The 17,876-nt window shown below is 37.1% G+C and overlaps 1 protein-coding gene across 1 annotated transcript in view; it reads left to right on the top strand.

Moving 5' to 3' along the window:
• LOC138319799 (mitogen-activated protein kinase-binding protein 1-like) overlaps window positions 1–17,876 on the top strand; it is a 173,989-nt gene that overhangs the window by 136,905 nt on the left and 19,208 nt on the right. The window contains exons 26-31 of the mRNA XM_069262932.1: window positions 779–891; window positions 1,228–1,245; window positions 5,745–5,932; window positions 8,041–8,089; window positions 13,036–13,101; window positions 16,660–16,774. Coding sequence (XP_069119033.1) covers window positions 779–891; window positions 1,228–1,245; window positions 5,745–5,932; window positions 8,041–8,089; window positions 13,036–13,101; window positions 16,660–16,774 — 549 coding nt within the window. The remainder of the gene's footprint in view (window positions 1–778; window positions 892–1,227; window positions 1,246–5,744; window positions 5,933–8,040; window positions 8,090–13,035; window positions 13,102–16,659; window positions 16,775–17,876) is intronic.

Below are 17,876 nucleotides of genomic sequence, written 5' to 3'. Positions count from 1 at the left end.
AACACACTTACAGCGAGTTCATGGTTATAAGGTAGTAAATGTCATTGCCCACCATGGTTCCTATACTATGTCTGTATTAAATGTGTGTATAACTATAGTTATAATAAAGTGATTTTGCTGGTCCCCAGAGGATCATAATAACAGTGTTTTACTGTAAAGCTGAAAGGGACAATTCAGTCTAAAAATACATTAAAATTTGCACACATATCGGAAACAAACCAGTTGTAATGAAAAAGAGATTGGGTGGTTTTGCTGTGATATGCCAGAAAAGCCCACAGTTCTGAAATGTGTGTGAAATGTTCACACAAGCTCGCTGTCTGCCATTACACTTTGTGGTCAGATGTCTTATATGCCGAACTCTCGCCTTTGCTAGTGAAGTAAAGCAACTTTTGTCTAAAACTACTAAATTGATTTTACAGTAGTGTATTTATTGTATATGTGCATCTCCTGTCTAAAAAATTATTTCATCCACTCCTCGGTGGTTATGTATTGCATTTGTTTATGTAACTTTGGCAGGGTATGAGTACAGTGTGTACATAATGTATCTGCGGAATGGTAATTTGGAATTTCGACTGTTTCAATCAAAATACTTTATAATGTAGTGGATTTTTCCAATATTTTATGTTTATATGTTTCATAAGAAATGTACAACAATATACCATATTTTTGTGTTATGTAACAGATACTTTTTTGTAATCAGTATAAAAGCCGTTGTATAATATAGATAACAGAAGGCTATATAAGGAGTATATATATTTGAGATACATGTTGGTTTCAGACTCTGAAAGTACAGATCCTGTATCAATGGAGGATACAGAGGAAGAAGAAGACTCCATTCCTTCCAACCCCACCACACCGTCAGAAGAGTTTAGTTTCCGCACACCTGATAGGGTAGGTTACCATAGTAACATCCATAAACCATGTAAATATGTAAAAAAGCGTGTTCAACACGATAGTTTCTTCCAGTAAGCTGATTTTTTTAATCAGAGAGTTGTTGACATGTTTCGACTCGAAGGGAGCCGTCCTCAGAACCATCCATAAACCATGTTAACATCAGGGACAGGGGGCAAGCATGGTGTTTTAGCAGTATGAATTACCTGTATCACATTAAACTTTGAGAATATACAGATTGGGAACCTGTAGAAAGTTTACATTGAATTGAGATTGCTCGTTTATATTGTTACCGTTGACCTTTTTGATAATAAGATGTTGCCTGCCTTGTTCCAGTTATCCACCATCATCAAGGTAGGACTATGATATGTACTATAATATGCTAGATATGAGCTGAAGTGTTGACCAGAAATTAACACTGTACAGATAATGTGGTCAGTCAATCATTCATCTACCCACAATGGTTCAATGTACCGCCGTATATTTATATCTTTTAAAGTGTCCATCTTGTGAGTGATTGTTTTATCATATTATCTGTACCAGAGAGTTTGATACCTAATTAGGATTTGTTACCTGTGGGATTTTTACCTGTGGATTTGTTACTTGTGGGTTTTCTTTGAAGCGTAACTGATTAGAGTTTGTAACCTCATTGGTTATTGTCACAGGGACTTGACACCTTTCTATGACACAGAATAAAAAATAACCCAATTGAACCAACCCTCAGACAACTTGTTCAAGGGTTGGGATATTTTTTATGCATGTTTTAGTTGTCCATGAGTGAGGTCTATTTGTAATCTTTTAGTATGGGTCATAGGAACGAGTCAAGTCCCTGTGGTTGTCCTTTCTTGGTTTGTTACCCATGGGTTTGTTACCTGTGGGATTGTTACCTGTGGGATTGTTACCTGTGGGTTTGTTACCTGTGGGATTGTTACCTGTGGGTTTGTTACCTGTGGGTTTGTTACCTGTGGGATTGTTACCTGTGGGTTTGTTACCTGTGGGATTGTTACCTGTGGGTTTGTTACCTGTGGGTGTTAGTAACTGTGGGATTGTTACCTGTGGGTTTTAGTAACTGTGGGTTTGTTACCTGTGGGTGTTAGTAACTGTGGGATTGTTACCTGTGGGATTGTTACCTGTGGGTGTTAGTAACTGTGGGATTGTTACCTGTGGGATTGTTACCTGTGGGTGTTAGTAACTGTGGGATTGTTACCTGTGGGTTTGTTACCTGTGGGGTTGTTACCTGTGGGATTGTTACCTGTGGGATTGTTACCTGTGGGTTTGTTACCTGTGGGATTGTTACCTGTGGGATTGTTACCTGTGGGTTTGTTACCTGTGGGGTTGTTACCTGTGGGATTGTTACCTGTGGGTTTGTTACCTGTGGGTTTGTTACCTGTGGGATTGTTACCTGTGGGTTTGTTACCTGTGGGGTTGTTACCTGTGGGTTTGTTACCTGTGGGATTGTTACCTGTGGGATTGTTACCTGTGGGTTTGTTACCTGTGGGATTGTTACCTGTGGGATTGTTACCTGTGGGATTGTTACCTGTGGGATTGTTACCTGTGGGATTGTTACCTGTGGGTTTGTTACCTGTGGGATTGTTACCTGTGGGTTTGTTACCTGTGGGATTGTTACCTGTGGGATTGTTACCTGTAGGGCTGCCGCGATACGGCAGAAGCGTACCACGATATATTGCGATACACAACAACTGTATTGTGATATGTATTGCAATATTTTGACCTTAACATATGTGGTGTCTATTTTGTATATATTCCATAATAAAAACACCCTTTACATTATACAAACATACAGTGCTATGTTATGTAGTTTTACATCGATTTGAACCGTGTTGTTGATTAACAAAAATGTTCAAATGTGAGGTTCTTGTTTTAAAAAAATACGAGTCTGTTTGTGAAAACGCTAGGCTACAGACGATCGTAACCTAAAAATGCAATAACTAAACATGATAGTGTCTGCAAATATTTACACTTTTGAACCTAAATAATAAACAAATTTACGTACAATTGTCCTGGCAAAATAAGCTTACGATCGTGATTAAACTTCAAAGGGCTGATCGGATGGCAGTGTTGTTTTGACACGTGTAGGAAATCGAAAATGGCGGCGGACGATGAAGCCTGAAATAGCCTCAAAATCCCTGCAGCCATGCATTCACCGGGCCTTAAACATTTGTTAAAGGTGTTTAGAGAATTATATATTCCTGTATTGTTGATTGATGGAGCGAATCAGCTTGATAATATTTCAGAAACTAGCCTACTGTCATATTGTTTATATTCAACGTCATGCAAATGTTTGAATCATTTGAACATTATACACGTTAGTTACAAACATTTGACCGACATCTGAATCGAATGAAAACGAAAGGGATACCCACATGGCTTCATATTATCGGAAAGGAAAACAAATACAACTAGCTGGTTTTGTTTTAATGACAGGACGTTTTAATTATATCAAATTAATGAAATTATGATACTAAGAAAATATATCGTAAAAAACCGGTACAGGTAAACTGTATCGCCGTACAATATTTTTTGGTGGTGCATTGCAATACCCCAATATACCGGTGAACCGCGGCAGCCCTAGTTACCTGTGGGATTGTTACCTGTGGGATTGTGACCTGTGGGTTTGTTACCTGTGGGTGTTAGTAACTGTGGGATTGTTACCTGTAGGATTGTTACCTGTGGGTTTTAGTAACTGTGGGTGTGTTACCTGTGGGATTGTTACCTGTGGGTTTGTTACCTGTGGGTTTGTTACCTGTGGGTATTAGTAACTGTGGGATTGTTACCTGTGGGATTGTTACCTGTGGGTTTTAGTAACTGTGGGATTGTTACCTGTGGGTTTGTTACCTGTGGGATTGTTACCTGTGGGATTGTTACCTGTGGGATTGGTACCTGTGGGATTGTTACCTGTGGGTTTGTTACTTGTGAGTTTGTTACCTGTGGGATTGTTACCTGTGGGATTGTTACTTGTGGGATTGTTACCTGTGGGATTGTTACCTGTGGGATTGTTACCTGTGGGATTGTTACCTGTGGGTTTGTTACCTGTGGGTTTGTTACCTGTGGGATTGTTACCTGTGGGTTTGTTACCTGTGGGTGTTAGTAACTGTGGGATTGTTACCTGTGGGTTTGTTACCTGTGGGATTGTTACCTGTGGGTTTGTTACCTGTGGGATTGTTACCTGTGGGATTGTTACCTGTGGGATTGGTACCTGTGGGATTGTTACCTGTGGGTTTGTTACTTGTGAGTTTGTTACCTGTGGGATTGTTACCTGTGGGATTGTTACTTGTGAGTTTGTTACCTGTGGGATTGTTACCTGTGGGATTGGTACCTGTGGGTTTGTTACCTGTGGGATTGTTACCTATGAGACAGGGTTACCTTATAACCCTGTAGCTTTGTTACATGAAGGTTTAACTACCAGATTTCTTGTAACCAGTTTGTATTATATTCAAAACTGTACCCGATATCCAGATCTTTATCTAAGTGGAGCTTTTTTTTGTAATCATTCAAAGTCCTGTATACACATATTTCTAATTGTGGATGTTTGTTGAGGTTGATATGGTGTAATACTGTGAGATCATAACCAGAGACACACTGCCTTTGATTTAGATTCTACCAAGTCTGTATAATGCCATATTGACCAGATCAAAGCTCCTTACTTTTTGTATTCTATTTATTAGTTGTTTAAAAAAAATCATTATTTCACTATTTAATATTCTACAATGTGTTGGTTTTGAGAAATTAAAATAATGTTGGTTAAGTACAATTAGCGTCAAATAGTTTCCAACTTCTGTGATTATGACAATCTCCAAAAGGTGGGGGTAATCATGCTAGTATCTCCAAACCTCCTTATTGCAAGGAGAATGGCTAAAGGACATGTCCTTGTGGAACTCTACTTCAGGGCTAAAGGACATGTCCCTGTGGAACTCTACTTCAGGGCATTGTGATGTCACTAGGGCAATATTAACCTTGATGTGATGCTATAATCACCATATTGACCTGGTACTTCTAAAGATAGAAACACTGGTCCATATAGAAAATATGGTCCTCTATGCAAATATGTGCTAATGAGAATGGTAGAGAGCACATCTGATATTACCGGGCTACTACTGTTTGTGTCGTGTGCCACAATCATATTGATTTGTTGCTATTACATCTGTTTAGTTGCTAAGCCTTGAAATCCTAAATACACTGCAACTTTGCTCAGTTTTAACCTTGATTTTTCTGAGAGGTATTATGATTTTCTGTCAGAGTAAACAGATAATAGCCAGTACACTATTTACCTGGTGAGAACAATAAGTAGCCAAGAAAGAATAGATCACCAGCTCCTGGCACGGTATTATACTGCTGAGATTTACCCAGAGAGGAAACCCTACTTTCCTGTTTACTTCCAATATCTTTGTTTCCACCCAAACTCTGGCTGAAATATGTTGTATGATATGCTATAATATTGTTTACCAAAACAAAACTTTTTCATATATTCTCAAACACTGAAGTGAAAACAATGTCCTTGTTTACTGTGTCTGTTATTTTCAGTAGAATGATATTTTCATAATTGTCTTGAGTTAGCAGATATGACCAGGATATGGTTTGATCAAATATCAAAAAAGAATTGCACTGCTTTATAAGAGACATGAAAGTTGATGTTTTATGAGCTAGCTAGTGTGTGTTATCGTAATTATCCTAAATTATGTTTATGAGCGAAATACTTAATACAATGGTTGTTTGTTTTTATTATTTAGATACTCAAACACGGAACAAGTTTTATTTCAATGCACATTTTTTAAACAAATGTAAGTACATTTTACATGAAGTTACTACAACTTTTTATTACCTTTTTGTTGTAGGAAAAGTTTCTGAAGGATCGCTTTGAAAATTTAAACTTCACCCCAACATTGTCACTAGATAAGTTTCAGGAAAGACTTGACGAAATAGAATCAAATATTACAGATGATACGCAGCCTCCATTAGGGTCAAACTCTCGTATTAGTATCTCTACTCGCTTCCTGTCCCGAGCACAGCAGGCCAATATCAAGTAAGTATAAAGGCTAATCAACTGTTTACAATCTACTGTTAGACAACTGTTTACAATCTACTGTTAGACAACTGTTTACAATCTACTGTTAGACAACTGTTTACAATCTACTGTTAGACAACTGTTTACAATCTACTGTTAGACAACTGTTTACAATATACTGTTAGACAACTGTTTACAATATACTGTTAGGCAACTGTTTACAATCTACTGTTAGACAACTGTTTACAATCTACTGTTAGACAACTGTTAACAATCTACTGTTAGACAACTGTTTACAATATACTGTTAGACAACTGTTTACAATCTACTGTTAGACAACTGTTTACAATCTACTGTTAGACAACTGTTTACAATCTACTGTTAGACAACTGTTTACAATCTACTGTTAGACAACTGTTTACAATCTGTTAGACAACTGTTTACAATCTACTGTTAGACAACTGTTTACAATCTACTGTTAGACAATTGTTTACAACTCAACTGTTTACAATCTCCTGTTAGACAACTGTTTACAATCTACTGTTTACAATCTACTGTTACACAACTGTTAACAATCTACTGTTAGACAACTGTTTACAATCTACTGTTAGACAACTGTTTACAATATACTGTTAGACAACTGTTTACAATATACTGTTAGACAACTGTTTACAATCTACTGTTAGACAATTGTTTACAATCTACTGTTAGACAACTGTTTACAATATACTGTTAGACAACTGTTTACAATCTACTGTTAGACAACTGTTTACAATCTACTGTTAGACAACTGTTTACAATCTACTGTTAGACAACTGTTTACAATCTACTGTTAGACAACTGTTTACAATCTACTGTTTACAATCTACTGTTAGACAACTGTTTACAATCTACTGTTAGACAACTGTTTACAATCTACTGTTTACAATCTACTGTTAGACAACTGTTTACAGTCTACTGTTAGACAACTGTTTACAATCTACTGTTAGACAACTGTTTACAATCTACTGTTAGACAATTGTTTACAATCTACTGTTAGACAACTGTTTACAATCTACTGTTTACAATCTACTGTTAGACAACTGTTTACAATCTACTGTTAGACAACTGTTTACAATCTACTGTTAGACAACTGTTTACAATCTACTGTTTACAATCTACTGTTAGACAACTGTTTACAATCTACTGTTAGACAACTGTTTACAATCTACTGTTAGACAACTGTTTACAATCTACTGTTAGACAACTGTTTACAATATACTGTTAGACAACTGTTTACAATCTACTGTTAGACAACTGTTTACAATCTACTGTTAGACAACTGTTTACAATCTACTGTTAGACAACTGTTTACAATCTACTGTTAGACAACTGTTTACAATATACTGTTAGACAACTGTTTAAAATCTACTGTTAGACAACTGTTTACAATATACTGTTAGACAACTGTTTACAATCTACTGTTAGACAACTGTTTACAATATACTGTTAGACAACTGTTTACAATCTACTGTTAGACAACTGTTTACAATATACTGTTAGACAACTGTTTACAATCTACTGTTAGACAACTGTTTACAATCTACTGTTAGACAACTGTTTACAATCTACTGTTAGACAACTGTTTACAATCTACTGTTAGACAACTGTTTACAATATACTGTTAGACAACTGTTTACAATCTACTGTTAGACAACTGTTTACAATCTACTGTTAGACAACTGTTTACAATCTACTGTTAGACAACTGTTTACAATATACTGTTAGACAACTGTTTACAATCTACTGTTAGACAACTTATTATTCTACAGTGACATCATTTTTGTATTTTCATAAACAACTTATTTTCATTTTGATATATACTCATTTGCTACATTTGAACTTGCATGTGTTTGAAACATTATTTTGCCAGTTTGCCAGCAGAATATTCATAATCTAATCGTACACCAAGATTATTTGGTTTAATATATTAGGAATGTGGAATCAAATCCTGATTGGGTCTTTCTAAAAGAGTACCTGACAAATTGGTCTTCTACATTTGTTGGAATTTTCTTCTTTTAAGCTTGTGTCATCTCTTTATCTGCTAGTCTTGAACTTTAAAATGAAAGCCAGTGTTTTTGTTTAAGGAACATGACGGTGTACAACAGTATACAGAGACAGGATAACTGGTTTGACGTAAGTCTACAGATGTATACAGACTTAACGTATGTGATAAATACTCTACAACAATGGCAATTTAGGATGGATGTATATATTCACTGGGTATATATGTTCACTAAGTATATATGTTCACCGGGTATATATGTTCACTGGGTGTATATGTTCACTGGGTGTATATGTTCACTAAGTATATATGTTCACTAAGTATATATGTTAACCGGGTATATATGTTCACTGGGTGTATATGTTCACTGGGTGTATATGTTCACTAAGTATATATGTTAACCGGGTGTATATGTTCACCGGGTGTATATGTTCACTGGGTGTATATGTTCACTAAGTATATATGTTCACTAAGTATATATGTTCACCGGGTGTATATGTTCACTGGGTGTATATGTTCACTGGGTGTATATGTTCACCAGGTGTATATGTTCACCAGGTGTATATGTTCACCGGGTGTATATGTTCACTGGGTGTATATGTTCACCAGGTGTATATGTTCACTGGGTGTATATGTTCACCAGGTGTATATGTTCACCAGGTGTATATGTTCACCAGGTGTATATGTTCACTGGGTGTATATGTTCACTGGGTGTATATGTTCACGGGGTGTATATGTTCACTGGGTGTATATGTTCACTGGGTGTATATGTTCACGGGGTGTATATGTTCACTGGGTGTATATGTTCACTGGGTGTATATGTTCACGGGGTGTATATGTTCACTGGGTGTATATGTTCACTGGGTGTATATGTTCACTGGGTGTATATGTTCACTAGGTATATATGTACACTGGGTGTGTATGTTCACCAGGTGTATATGTTTACTGGGTGTATATGTTCACTGGGTGTATATGTTCACTAGGTGTATATGTACACTGGGTGTGTATGTTCACTGGGTGTATATGTTCACTGGGTGTATATGTTTACTGGGTGTATATGTTCACTGGGTGTATATGTTCACTAGGTGTATATGTACACTGGGTGTGTATGTTCACTGGGTGTATATGTTCACTGGGTGTATATGTTTACTGGGTGTATATGTTCACTGGGTGTATATGTTCACCAGGTGTATATGTTTACTGGGTGTATATGTTCACTGGGTGTATATGTTCACTAGGTGTATATGTACACTGGGTGTGTATGTTCACCAGGTGTATATGTTTACTGGGTGTATATGTTCACGGGGTGTATATGTTCACTGGGTGTATATGTTCACTGGGTGTATATGTTCACGGGGTGTATATGTTCACTGGGTGTATATGTTCACTGGGTGTATATGTTCATGGGGTGTATATGTTCACTGGGTGTATATGTTCACTGGGTGTATATGTTCACTGGGTGTATATGTTCACTAGGTATATATGTACACTGGGTGTGTATGTTCACCAGGTGTATATGTTCACTGGGTGTATATGTTCACTGGGTGTATATATTCACTGGGTGTATATGTTCACTGGGTGTATATATTCACCGGGTGTATATGTTCACTGGGTGTATATGTTCACTGGGTGTATATGTTTACTGGGTGTATATGTTCACTGGGTGTATATGTTCACTGGGTGTATATGTTCACTGGGTGTATATGTTCACCGGGTGTATATGTTCACCGGGTGTATATGTTCACTGGGTGTATATGTACACTGGGTGTATATGTTCAACAGGTGTATATGTTCACCGGGTGTATATGTTCACTAGGTATATATGTACACTGGGTGTATATGTTCAACAGGTGTATATGTTCACCGGGTGTATATGTTCACTGGGTGTATATGTTCACGGGGTGTATATGTTCACCAGGTGTATATGTTCACTGGGTGTATATGTTCACTGGGTGTATATGTTCACGGGGTGTATATGTTCACCAGGTGTATATGTTCACTGGGTGTATATGTTTACTAGGTGTATATGTTAACAGGGTGTATATGTTCACCAGGTGTATATGTACACTGGGTGTGTATGTTCACCAGGTGTATATGTTCACCAGGTGTATATGTTCACGGGGTGTATATGTTCACCAGGTGTATATGTTCACTGGGTGTATATGTTCACGGGGTGTATATGTTCACTGGGTGTATATGTTCACTAGGTATATATGTACACTGGGTGTGTATGTTCACCAGGTGTATATGTTCACGGGGTGTATATGTTCACTTGGTGTATATGTACACTGGGTGTATATGTTCAGGGGGTGTATATGTTCACTGGGTGTATATGTTCAGGGGGTGTATATGTTCACTGGGTGTATATGTTCACTTGGTGTATATGTACACTGGGTGTATATGTTCACCAGGTGTATATGTTCACTGGGTGTATATGTTCACTGGGTGTATATGTTCACGGGGTGTATATGTTCACTGGGTGTATATGTTCACAGGGTGTATATGTTCACCGGGTGTATATGTTCACTGGGTGTATATGTTCACTGGGTGTATATGTTCAGGGGGTGTATATGTTCAGGGGGTGTATATGTTCACAGGGTGTATATGTTCACTGGGTGTATACGTTCAGTGGGTGTATATGTTCACCAGGTGTATATGTTCACTGGGTGTATATGTTCACTGGGTGTATATGTTCACCAGGTGTATATGTTCACTGGGTGTATATGTTCACGGGGTGTATATGTTCACTGGGTGTATATGTTCACTAGGTATATATGTTCACCAGGTGTATATGTTCACTGGGTGTATATGTTCACTGGGTGTATATGTTCACAGGGTGTATATGTTCACCAGGTGTATATGTTCACTAGGTATATATGTTCACCAGGTGTATATGTTCACCAGGTGTATATGTTCACGGGGTGTATATGTTCACTGGGTGTATACGTTCACTGGGTGTATATGTTCACTGGGTGTATATGTTCACGGGATGTATATGTTCACTGGGTGTATACGTTCACCGGGTGTATATGTTCACTGGGTGTATATGTTCACTGGGTGTATATGTTCACTGGGTGTATATGTTCACTGGGTGTATATGTTCACGGGGTGTATATGTTCACTGGGTGTATACGTTCACCGGGTGTATATGTTCACTGGGTGTATATGTTCACTGGGTGTATATGTTCACTGGGTGTATATGTTCACTGGGTGTATATGTTCACTGGGTGTATACGTTCACCGGGTGTATACGTTCAGTGGGTGTATATGTTCACCAGGTGTATATGTTCACGGGGTGTATATGTTCACTGGGTGTATACGTTCACCGGGTGTATATGTTCACTGGGTGTATATGTTCACTGGGTGTATATGTTCACTGGGTGTATATGTTCACCAGGTGTATATGTTTACTGGGTGTATATGTTCACTAGGTGTACATGTTCACCAGGTGTATATGTTCACCAGGTGTATATGTTCACCAGGTGTATATGTTCACTGGGTGTATATGTTCACTGGGTGTATATGTTCACTGGGTGTATATGTTCACCAGGTGTATATGTTCACTGGGTGTATATGTTCACCAGGTGTATATGTTCACTGGGTGTATATGTTCACCAGGTGTATATGTTCACCAGGTGTATATGTTCACCAGGTGTATATGTTCACCAGGTGTATATGTTCACTGGGTGTATATGTTCACCAGGTGTATATGTTCACCAGGTGTATATGTTCACCGGGTGTATATGTTCACTGGGTGTATATGTTCACAGGGTGTATATGTTCACCGGGTGTATATGTTCACCAGGTGTATATGTTCACCGGGTGTATATGTTCACCAGGTGTATATGTTTACCAGGTGTATATGTTCACTGGGTGTATATGTTCACAGGGTGTATATGTACACTGGGTGTATATGTTCACCAGGTGTATATGTTCACCAGGTGTATATGTTCACTGGGTGTATATGTTTACTGGGTGTATTTGTTCAGGGTGAGATTGTGTTTGATAAAGAGATTGGGTTTTATGCCAATTAGGAGTTGTCTTTAATAGAAATTTGTAAAAGTGTATAATATTAAGTGTCTGTCAGCGATAATTCCAGATAATTACCGTGGGAGTAGAGTATTTATGACACACTGTGTTCTGTAACATGTTTATAATATATAATCAGACACTTCAACTAATGTCTTCTTTTGTCACACATTTCTGCATGAACCAACTGAAGTTTTGAATTCACAGTATAACCTTAATGTTTAACTAAAATTTTACTGAAGCTAGTAACTTCTTTACTCCTTATTACAGTTTATAATATTAATTTAAAAAACAATGGGTATTGTGTTGATTATCCATGTAAGAGCGACTATTGGCTGGACTGGCTGATTTCCTTGATTTCAGTTGGTAATTAAGAAGGGGCTGCTAGACCTTAGGCTGTACCACTGTCTAAGGAAAGTTAAGGTATATTGTGTCTGCCCCTACGCTGGCTTTCTGGGATCTTCCCCTTGGTAGACACTAACAGGAATGTCTGATAGTTGTTATAGACTATAGAACTATCTACAAAGCAAAAAATATCCCTTGCTTTGTTTTATTCTCATTGCCAAATGCATTTCTGCTCATTTGTAAGAATTGTTTTAGTCTCTTTGTTCTGATTGGTGTCATAAAAATTGTTCTCCCTTTTTACACTGCATTGTTGAGAATGTCTAGATAGCTGGAATTCCGATGCAAATAACTGCACAATGCCGCTTTGTTCGTGTATCAGAGGAAGAACTATTGAATCTGAGTTTAGCTTATTACTTCAATGTTCCTTTTTCCCTTATTGGTTTTATTTGTTTTTGAGAAATTTGCTGCAATTTGCCTTTCTTGAATTTTTCTGTAATTTTCCTTTTTTTTCATCATCATTTTTACTGGAATGGGTGATAAGTTTTTGATTTAGGTATGCTTTCGATTGTTTGTAAAATAGTTATTAATAATACAACATTTCCTAGTTTAGCCCCATTATAAGTATTGTGGACCAACTGATATTTGTAGCTGCCTACCTATATCTAACAATAATATCGAGATTGCATGTGTCTATATTTAACAGTCTGTACAGAAAAGGAAGGATGAGATGGCCAGAGCTGTAGATGAGACCAGAAAACGTTTGCTTGCTGTAAGTTACTACCCCTGTATCAGATTGTACCTTCACTCGGCTATAGTACAGACCTGCAATATTACACACTTATATACCAAATGTTGATTTGGAAATTGATGAGTTATCTCCCTTTCTTGCATGATGATGCAGTGAATTATAAATAATCTGTATTTGTGACAGTAGTGATAAACTGGCATATTCTGTGGTATATACAGTAATACAGAATTAATCAACTCAAACTTTTTTAAGCCATGAGACTAAGAAAGTGGCACAACATGTAGTAAATATTTGTTAGCCTGACCTCTAGAGGGATTGTAATACTAATCAGTTCCACTTACAAGCACATTGTTTTATTACTAACCTGTTCAGCACTGCTATTGGAGGTATACCATGTTCTATACCTAGGGTGCAAATTATAATCAGATTGGGTCTAATGTTATACTGTTGGTCCTTCAGATGTTACTATCTATAGACTCTTTTATCTTCTATCACTGGCTTTTGTGTGTGTAGAAATGAGTGAAAATCCTCAGACCAGACCTGTCTGTGTGATACAGATGTTAAATGATACAGATCCCTCATTTGTGTGTGTAGAAATGAGTGAGAATCCTCAGACCAGACCTGTGTGATACAGATGTTAAATGATACAGATCCCTCATTTGTGTGTGTAGAAATGAGTGAGAATCCTCAGACCAGACCTGTGTGATACAGATGATGTTAAATGATACAGATCCCTCATTTGTGTGTGTAGAAATGAGTGAGAATCCTCAGACCAGACCTGTGTGATACAGATGTTAAATGATACAGATCCCTCATTTGTGTGTGTAGAAATGAGTGAGAATCCTCAGACCAGACCTGTCTGTGTGATACAGATGTTAAATGATACAGATCCCTCATTTGTGTGTGTAGAAATGAGTGAAAATCCTCAGACCAGACCTGTGTGATACAGATGTTAAATGATATAGATCCCTCATTTGTGTGTGTAGAAATGAGTGAGAATCCTCAGACCAGACCTGTCTGTGTGATACAGATGTTAAATGAAATGAGTGAAAATCCTCAGACCAGACCAGTGTGATACAGGTGATGTTAAATGATACAGATCCCTCATTTGTGTGTGTAGAAATGATTGAAAATCCTCAGACCAGACCTGTCTGTATGATACAGATGTTAAATGATATAGATCCCTCATTTGTGTGTGTAGAAATGAGTGAAAATCCTCAGACCAGACCAGTGTGATACAGGTGATGTTAAATGATACAGATCCCTCATTTGTGTGTGTAGAAATGAGTGAAAATCCTCAGACCAGACCAGTGTGATACAGGTGATGTTAAATGATACAGATCCCTCATTTGTGTGTGTAGAAATGATTGAAAATCCTCAGACCAGACCAGTGTGATACAGGTGATGTTAAATGATATAGATCCCTCATTTGTGTGTGTAGAAATGAGTGAGAATCCTCAGACCAGACCTGTGTGATACAGGTGATGTTAAATGATACAGATCCCTCATTTGTGTGTGTAGAAATGAGTGAAAATCCTCAGACCAGACCTGTCTGTATGATACAGGTGATGTTAAATGATATAGATCCCTCATTTGTGTGTGTAGAAATGAATGAGAATCCTCAGACCAGACCTGTGTGATACAGATGTTAAATGATACAGATCCCTCATTTGTGTGTGTAGAAATGAGTGAGAATCCTCAGACCAGACCTGTCTGTATGATACAGATGTTAAATGATACAGATCCCTCATTTGTGTGTGTAGAAATGAGTGAGAATCCTCAGACCAGACCTGTCTGTATGATACAGATGTTAAATGATACAGATCCCTCATTTGTGTGTGTAGAAATGAGTGAAAATCCTCAGACCAGACCTGTCTGTATGATACAGATGTTAAATGATACAGATCCCTCATTTGTGTGTGTAGAAATGAGTGAGAATCCTCAGACCAGACCTGTGTGATACAGGTGATGTTAAATCATACAGATTCCTCATTTGTGTGTGTAGAAATGAGTGAAAATCCTCAGACCAGACCTGTGTGATACAGATGTTAAATGATACAGATCCCTCATTTGTGTGTGTAGAAATGAGTGAAAATCCTCAGACCAGACCTGTCAGTGTGATACAGATGTTAAATGATACAGATCCCTCATTTGTGTGTGTAGAAATGAGTGAAAATCCTCAGACCAGACCTGTCTGTATGATACAGATGTTAAATGATATAGATCCCTCATTTGTGTGTGTAGAAATGAGTGAGAATCCTCAGACCAGACCTGTGTGATACAGATGTTAAATGATACAGATCCCTCATTTGTGTGTGTAGAAATGAGTGAAAATCCTCAGACCAGACCTGTGTGATACAGATGTTAAATGATACAGATCCCTCATTTGTGTGTGTAGAAATGAGTGAAAATCCTCAGACCAGACCTGTCTGTATGATACAGATCCCTCATTTGTGTGTGTAGAAATGAGTGAAAATCCTCAGACCAGACCTGTGTGATACAGATGTTAAATGATACAGATCCCTCATTTGTATATAGAATGGTTCTGATTGGTTATACCTTTGATGAATCAATATCATTGAGCATAGCTGTCTTTTTTGAGAGTGAGTTCATGAATATTAAGGTCAGTAAATACTTAGTAAATATCGTATTTTTGCGCGAATAGTGCGCACTTTTTTTCATAAATTATCAAGTGAAAAGTACTTCTACCTCAGGACAGCTAATGAATATTTAGGTCAGTAAATACTTACTTCTACCTCTGGACAGCTAATGAATATTTAGGTCAGTAAATACTTACTTCTACCTCAGGACAGCTAATGAATATTTAGGTCAGTAAATACTTACTTCTACCTCAGGACAGCTAATGAATATTTAGGTCAGTAAATACTTACTTCTACCTCAGGACAGCTAATGAATATTTAGGTCAGTAAATACTTACTTCTACCTCAGGACAGCTAATGAATATTTAGGTCAGTAAATACTTACTTCTACCTCAGGACAGCTAATGAATATTTAGGTCAGTAAATACTTACTTCTACCTCTGGACAGCTAATGAATATTTAGGTCAGTAAATACTTACTTCTACCTCAGGACAGCTAATGAATATTTAGGTCAGTAAATACTTACTTCTACCTCAGGACAGCTAATGAATATTTAGGTCAGTAAATACTTACTTCTACCTCAGGACAGCTAATGAATATTTAGGTCAGTAAATACTTACTTCTACCTCAGGACAGCTAATGAATATTTAGGTCAGTAAATACTTACTTCTACCTCAGGACAGCTAATGAATATTTAGGTCAGTAAATACTTACTTCTACCTCAGGACAGCTAATGAATATTTAGGTCAGTAAATACTTACTTCTACCTCAGGACAGCTAATGAATATTTAGGTCAGTAAATACTTACTTCTACCTCAGGACAGCTAATGAATATTTAGGTCAGTAAATACTTACTTCTACCTCAGGACAGCTAATGAATATTTAAGTCAGTAAATGCTTACTTCTACCTCAAGACAATCTCTCTATTATTTTTTGTCACCATAGTAACTAAACTATGTATTTGATGCATCTGTAACAGATGGGATGGAACGATAAGACCAGTCCGGAGACCGAGGTACCAGGGAAGGACAGTCTGCCCTCACCACCAGTCAGATTGCCTCCGGAACCAGTGAGTGCAATACCTAATACAGGCCGTCTGAGAAAATCATAGCAGTTTTAGGAATAATGTTCATAAGGGAACATAAATAAAATAATACAAAATATACATCAAATTGTAAATTGGTTCATGTATTACAATGGGTTTGAAAGATAAAATTGAATAAATTGATTGTTTTCATCATACACAGTTTACCTTAATTTCCTACGTATTACCCCCACCAGGGTATATCCTGTGGGAAGCAAATTCAGGCAGATTGTCCGCGGGTCATATTTCTATGTAATTTTTGAAAGTGTAGTATGTACTGATAATAGAATGTGAGTCTGTGCTATAGTGAATTCATTTTTTTTTTGGAAGCAAATTCAGGCAGATTGTCCGCGGGTCATATTTCTATGTAATTTTTGAAAGTGTAGTATGTACTGATAATAGAATGTGAGTCTGTGCTATAGTGAATTCATTTTGAAAGGTATATGTTTAAGTTATTTTTTTGTTTGAAAATAGCTTTAAAATGCAAGAAATAATAGCTCATATGAAAATACTTCAGCATAGTAAGAGGGTTATTTGAGCTATTTACAACATATAGACCGCATATTTTTTGGTAATAGTTTCCACAGATAGCTCGCATTAGGCATCCTCTGGTGTAAAAATTGAATAGCCCGCGGGCAATACACAGAAAATTACAGTAATCATAGATGGGAATAATTACTTGGTAACTTGGGTCTTCAGACTGATGATTTACCAATAATCCAGTACCTATGTGATTAGATAACCAGTTAGACATGTGTACTATTGTATTGATGTTGGGATATAGCCTATACATGTGTACTATTGTATTGATGCTGGGATATAGCCTATACATGTGTACTATTGTATTGATGTTGGGATATAGCCTATACATGTGTACTATTGTATTGATGCTGGGATATAGCCTATACATGTGTACTATTGTATTGATGTTGGGATATAGCCTATACATGTGTACTATTGTATTGATGCTGGGATATAGCCTATACATGTGTACTATTGTATTGATGTTGGGATATAGCCTATACATGTGTACTATTGTATTGATGTTGGGATATAGCCTATACATGTGTACTATTGTATTGATGTTGGGATATAGCCTATACATGTGTACT

The sequence above is a fragment of the Argopecten irradians genome, chromosome 3 (genome assembly GCF_041381155.1).
Source record: "Argopecten irradians isolate NY chromosome 3, Ai_NY, whole genome shotgun sequence".
Lineage (NCBI taxonomy): Eukaryota > Metazoa > Mollusca > Bivalvia > Pectinida > Pectinidae > Argopecten > Argopecten irradians.
Note: the sequence above shows the minus strand (reverse complement) of the source record. Positions and strands in the feature narration are given on the sequence as shown.